This window comes from Hippocampus comes, unplaced genomic scaffold (genome assembly GCF_001891065.2).
Source record: "Hippocampus comes isolate QL1 unplaced genomic scaffold, H_comes_QL1_v1.1 scaffold463, whole genome shotgun sequence".
NCBI classification, from domain to species: Eukaryota; Metazoa; Chordata; class Actinopteri; order Syngnathiformes; family Syngnathidae; genus Hippocampus; species Hippocampus comes.
This window is the reverse complement of record NW_017806181.1, coordinates 343,844-349,826: the sequence shown is the minus strand read 5'-3', so window position 1 is coordinate 349,826 and position 5,983 is coordinate 343,844. Positions and strand designations below refer to the sequence as shown.

Below are 5,983 nucleotides of genomic sequence, written 5' to 3'. Positions count from 1 at the left end.
CCCCGCCCCCGCCCGACCCCTTCCGCCCTCGTATTTGCGGATCTTTGACGCGCTTGCTTGACGCTGCTTGAATCGGAGCCGATCACATTGGATGAAGTCGTCCCGATAGAAGAACGCCGGCCGAGCTCAGTCGGCGTCCCGGTCCCCGGCCCGCGCGCTCGCCTGGCCCCTCGCGTCTCCGTGGCGACAGGGAGCCTCTTTCGGGAGCTGCTTGGGATTCTCGCACCGACCTCGGCGCGTTTGCGCACGCGCATGAGAAACGAGTCGATGTGGGCCGAGCGCTGTTTTTTCCGTCCGCTACCTGTGACCCTCGCGCATGCCGCTAACAATGATTGTGCTGCGTGTCAGCGTTTTCACGTCGCTGCCGATGCTTCCTGCGAGAACAAACGTCAAACTCAAACTCGCCGACGTTAGCGCAACACAGTCGACCTTCCTTCAAGATTTCTGGGGGCGCGGGTGGGGGGGGGTAAGTTCCCTGCAGAAGTAAAAAAACAAAACGGCATCCTGTCAATGTGTCTGGCAGCAGTGCTTCTCTCACGGCGCTCCCTCCCAAAACGTTGAGGTTCTCTTTGACGGAAATGGCGTTCAAAAAAAGAACGAGCGCGAGCGTCGCCACCAAAGCTCACCCTGCCACGGCATCTCTCCGGGGTTGAGGTCAGGACTCGGGGACCCTCTCGCGTTGAAGCCGTTCCTTTGCGGACTGGCGTGTCGGGTTCGGCCGCAAGCGGCACCGGGCTTTCGGATGAACTTTTGCCCCTCCCCCAACCGTCGGCTTCGGGTCCTCTGAGGGCTCTTTGGTCGGAGACGCGCGTCACAGACGTGCGGCCGGGCGACGCGTCTTTGAGGAGGGAAAACTCCGAAGCGGGACAGGGCGGCTCAAAGCGACGCCTCCCGTGTGGTCCGATTGATGGGACTCCAGCTCGCGTCCAATCAAAAGACGAGGACGCCTTCCGAATCTCTCCGGCCGACCGGCACGCAAAACGCTTCACGTGGCGAGGCTTGACGTCCACGCCGACCCGCCGGTGGCCAAAACCTTGATTGTCATTGGAACTGCCTTCTCGCTTTTTTTTCAGTCCCGAAACATGGACGCAATCGGAACAGGAATCAAAACGCCAAGATGAGGTTCATTGATGTCATTTGTTGATCCTTCGGTTGTGGTTAACGCTACGAACCGATGACATGCCGTGTTCACGTTCAAATTCGAGTTTGATAAATGATTGTGACCTTGATCGTGGGGATGATGATTTTTTTTTTTGTTTGTTTTTAACTGAAGAAAAAAAATGCCCACCTTCCCCCCTCCTGCACTCTTTAAAAACGTAACTCCAAACAAACAACAAAAAGGTGCAACTGGACTTTTTAAAAAGTTCCCCCAGTTCCTGCTGACAGTAACTATGTAACATATGTCACGGCATCCTTTCTCTACTGTATAGACATGAACGAGATGAGGATGCCTCCCGGACGCCCCCCTGGTCAGATGTTCCACCGGCAGGAGGCCAACCCGGGACGCGCTGGAGACAAGACGACGTCTCCCAGCTGGCCCGGGAAGGCCCCCGTCCCGATGGCTTGCTCGACGCACACTCGGAAGCTTGCGCGCATTTCGACCCACCACCAAAGCGAGGTTGGATGAGTCAGGAGTGCGGAGGTGGGCGGAGCCGGGCGAGTTGGCGGGAGCGAGCTCGTTTTCGCGGTTGCCGCGGAAACACCGCCGGGAGCTCGACCGCGAACGCATCCGCGTCAATCGCCTCATCGCATCGATCGCGCCCGTCAGTCGTTTCCGTCCTCGCACGCGAATTTCATCCACCCGCACAAGCGCGCCCGCCCACAAACGACGGCACCGCACAAAGTCCCGCGCGCGCGGCCGTTTTACGGGCCCGTCCCGCAAGCGTCCCTTTGGCGCCACCTGCTGTTGAAATGAAGCGCGGCGGACCGACCGGAAGTGGCCCGTCGTCGCTTTTGTTGTGAAATCCGCGCGAGCGGACACGTCGCGCTAGCTTAGCGCGTCGACTCGCGTGTTCTCGCGCCCGCGTCCATGAGTGACAAGTATGTTGCCTTTATCCATCAAGGACGACGAGTATAAGCCTGCCAAGTTCAGTTTGTTGCTCAAGCTGTCAGGATGGATCAGGTCAGTGCCGATGCTAAGCGCGCTAAGGCGGCGCGACGCGACGCGACGTGCCGAGGAAACCGAACGGCGGTCGCGGCCGCGGCCGCGGTCGCCTTCACGCGGGGGCTTTCGTTTGTGTCTTTTTCAGGTCCATTTTGTCGGACAAAACGTCGAGGAATTTGTTTTTCTTCCTGTGCTTGAACCTTTCCTTCGCCTTTGTGGAGCTGAGCTACGGCATATGGAGCAACAGGTAAGGCCGAAACCGGCGACGAAGCGGGAGCCGAAGGCCACTTGGGCGACGTTTGCGAGGCTCGCCCGCTTTCGGCACCCGGCGAGTCGCTCGCGCGTCGTTCGGGCTGCGGACGTGCCGCGTACGTGGCGCCGTCTGGCTCGCTCCATAACAGGAAGTGACGCGGCCGGGAGCCGGCCCTCCGGCGCGTGCGTGCGCGCGCAAAGTCCGAGTGGACTTGTGACGCGCCTGTTGTCGTCGGACCGTTTTCGGGCTCCGCGGACGGCGCCTCGGAGAACGCGGGCTGTTTTCGGGTGCGCGACAAATCCGGATGAGTCGAGTCCAAGACTCGCCGTGCGTCCGAAAAGCGCGTCCGCCGGGCCGAAGCGCCGAGGGTGCCCGCCCGTCGCGGATTTCCCGCACGCCGGACGGAAGGGAGCCGATTCGGTTGCCCCGGAGAACTAAGAAGGGCGACTCGTGCGCGTTTGTGCTCACCGTGTCGGCGCGCGCTTCGAACGAACGACGCGAACGCGGTTGTCCGTGTTGTCCGCCTGTGACGTCACGTCACCCGCTGGGCATTTCGATGCGTTGCGGGCCGGCTGACCGGCGCGCTTTGCCGCGGCCTCGGTCTGTCCGGGATCCTTCTGGCGCAGCGAATCGCAACCTTTCAATCCGGTCGACCTCTGCTTGGCCTCTGACCTCTGATGTTTTCGAGCGGCGTTTAGAAAAGAAACGTTTCCGCTCGCTTTCTTGGATGAGCCGTTCCAACCTTGTACCTCGGTGTTGATGGATTTCGTGCGCGCGCCTGTGTGGATGTGTTCAGTCTAGGTCTGATCTCGGACTCGTTCCACATGTTTTTCGACTGCACGGCGCTGCTGGCGGGCCTGGCAGCCTCGGTCATCTCCAGGTGGCGCTCTAACGACAGCTTTTCTTACGGGTGAGGCGTGGCCCGATGACTTGACCCCCCCCCCCCCATCAGGCCCTTCAACTTGTGCGTGCGCATGCCTCAGGTATGTCAGAGCTGAGGTGATTGGCGGCTTCGTCAACGGACTCTTCCTCATCTTCACTGCCTTCTTCATCTTCTCTGAAGGAGTTGAGGTAACGCGCACATACGCAGATCAAGTGTGTGTGTGTGTGTGTGTGTGTGTAAAACGTGTGTGTAACGTGTGCGCACGTGGCAGAGGGCTCTGGAGCCTCCGGACGTTCATCACGAGCGTCTCCTTCCCGTCTCGGTCGCCGGCCTGCTCGTCAACCTGGTGGGAATCTTTGTTTTCCAACACGGCGGACACGGACACTCGCATGCAGATCACGGTAACGCGCGCGCACACTCATACACGGTCGTACGGCCACCGGGGGCCTGAAATGTCCCCTCGGCGATACATCGCAAGTCAACACGGTCACCCGCAATCGGAGAGCGCGACTTCCCGTTTTGCGCGTCACATCGTCAAACCCCGCGGCAAGTCGTGCGCGTGACGTCATCTGTCGTCTTCATCCCCTTCAGGTCACGGGCACAGCCATTCGCTGTTTAACGGCAGCGCCGGCCACGGCCACGCCCACCACGGCCACGCCCACCACCACGGCCATCACGGACACGCCCACGGCGGACACGGTGGCCACGAAGGCCACGCCCACCACGGCGGTCACCACGGGCACAGCCACCACGATCTTGATGGTGAGGTCACGCGATGTTGACGATGTCGCACGTCGTCGCGGGCTCCTTTTGCGTTAACGATGAAGCGATGACGAGGACGGACGCGCGTGTTGTGTGCACAGACGAGCGTCGGCTGGGTTCCAGTAAGCAGATCCTTCAAGGTGAGGCGGTCGCCGCGGCGACGGCGGGGCGCCGTTGAGCAAACGCAAGTCGGGCGCGGCGGCGCTTGGTTTTGCCGCTGACACTTGGCGTGTGCGTCAGGCGTGTTGCTGCACATCATGGCCGACACGCTGGGCAGCGTGGGCGTGATCGTTTCGGCTCTCCTGATGCAGAACTACAACCTGATGATCGCCGACCCCATCTGCTCCATGCTCATCGCCGTCCTCATCGGAGTCAGGTGACACGCACGCACGCGCACATCCGCACGCGACACATTGCGCAAGCATCCGAGCGTGCGTCCGTTTGTCCATCAGCGTGGTTCCTCTGCTGCGAGAGTCCATCGGCATCCTGATGCAGAGAACGCCGCCGTCCCTGGAGCGCGCCCTCCCCGAGTGCTACCAGCGGGTACGTACGGTCGCCGCCCGCGCGTTCCGTCGGCGCGCGCGTGACGTGCGTGTGTGTGTGCGTGCGTCCCCGCCGCGTTCAGGTGCAGCAGCTGGAGGGCGTGTACAACGTGCAGCAGCCCCACTTCTGGACCTTGTGTACGGACGTGTACGTGGGAACCCTCAAAGTGGTGGTGGCCCCCGACGCCGACGCTCGCTGGATCCTCAGTCAGACGCACAACATCTTCACGCAGGTCGGTCGCCGCGAGGCGCGCGCGCGTCCGGGTCGCGTTGAGAGATGGAAAGTGGCAAGGGTGGTTTATTTTCTTGATGCGCGCAGTGTCGCTTTGGGGGAGATGGCAGGACTCGGCCCCCCCCCCATGTGAGCCATCGTGGATCGCTAGAAAATCATTTTTCAGTGGGGCAAAAAAAGTCTCGAGTCAGGCACAATTTGTGCAAATTCTCCCACTCCAAAAGATGAGAGAGGCCCGTCATTTTCCCCACCTCAACTAGGAGATATGAAGCGGGGTGGGGGTCCAGAAAATCATGTGTGTATATTTCTATGTGTGTGTGTTTCCATAGACACTCATATTTGGATGGAAACATACAAGCGCCTCCTGTAGTTGAGCGATGGCTCGTTTTCTTGAATATTTATTTGACTTCTTTGCATGTTGTGTTCAGTTGAAGAAAATGATGACGTCAATTCTTAAGTTTTTTTTTTTTTGGGGGGGGGGGCGTCCGGTGTGCGCAGGTGGGCGTTCGGCAGCTCTACGTTCAAATCGACATGGCCGCCATGTAGAGGCTCCTCCCCTTCTGGACTCTGGGACCAATGGCAGTCTATGGCGGTGACCTCTGACCTCGGGGTCACGGTGGAACTTTCGGGGGCGGGGACATACTGCGATGAACCTGACTGAACCGCCCCTCCCTCCGTTCGTCCCAGCCCCGCCCACTAGGAGGTTGGAGCACGGAATTGTGGGAAAGTGCCTTCGCTCGTCGTCACGTCCCCGCCCCTTGACACGATGCTGCCAGCCGATTGGACCGCGGACTGTGCGCGCGCGCGTGCCAAACCACGTGACCGGTCGCAACCTCAACAGTAATAAAAGATTGTTTGAGGTCAAGTTTGATTGCTGACACGCTGAGGATTTGGAGCAGTCTGGTGAGTCCAAATCCAAATTGCCGTCCATCCGCTTCATCAATTGCCGATGAGTTTCGCCAGCCGTCGTCGGAACGCGCTCGTCGAGTTCGCTGATGACGAAGCCCAAATCCAAATTGTGTTTGTGACCTGTTCATAGCCATTCTTTTTAGACATATGCGCATTTCAATAATTCTGGCCGATAAAATATTTTCTTTCTTTTCGGTTTCTCTTGACTCAGTACAGCGCGCCTCATCTCGACGAGCGGCTCAATCGGGCCCGTGAGTGACGCGTGTTTGTCGCAATCTGCACAGGCAGCCTCCCCCCC

General features: G+C 59.7%; 3 protein-coding genes across 3 annotated transcripts in view; all 3 read left to right on the top strand.

Moving 5' to 3' along the window:
* vcam1b (vascular cell adhesion molecule 1b) overlaps positions 1 to 683 on the top strand; it is a 3,946-nt gene extending 3,263 nt beyond the window's left edge. Inside the window, exon 8 of the mRNA XM_019855777.1 lies at positions 660 to 683. Within this exon, the coding sequence (XP_019711336.1) occupies positions 660 to 683 (24 nt within the window). The remainder of the gene's footprint in view (positions 1 to 659) is intronic.
* cdc14ab (cell division cycle 14Ab) overlaps positions 1 to 2,074 on the top strand; it is a 13,231-nt gene extending 11,157 nt beyond the window's left edge. Inside the window, exon 13 of the mRNA XM_019855817.1 lies at positions 1,975 to 2,074. Within this exon, the coding sequence (XP_019711376.1) occupies positions 1,975 to 1,996 (22 nt within the window). The 3' untranslated portion in view covers positions 1,997 to 2,074. The remainder of the gene's footprint in view (positions 1 to 1,974) is intronic.
* slc30a7 (solute carrier family 30 member 7) lies at positions 1,975 to 5,444 on the top strand. The gene is made up of 11 exons (XM_019855818.1): positions 1,975 to 2,122; positions 2,250 to 2,351; positions 3,154 to 3,267; positions 3,341 to 3,428; positions 3,512 to 3,641; positions 3,832 to 4,002; positions 4,104 to 4,142; positions 4,243 to 4,378; positions 4,455 to 4,545; positions 4,628 to 4,777; positions 5,275 to 5,444. Exons 1-11 carry the CDS (start codon positions 2,043 to 2,045, stop codon positions 5,320 to 5,322), a joined length of 1,149 nt encoding a protein of 382 aa, XP_019711377.1. The 5' UTR covers positions 1,975 to 2,042; the 3' UTR covers positions 5,323 to 5,444.
* The last annotated feature ends 539 nt before the right edge of the window (positions 5,445 to 5,983 follow it).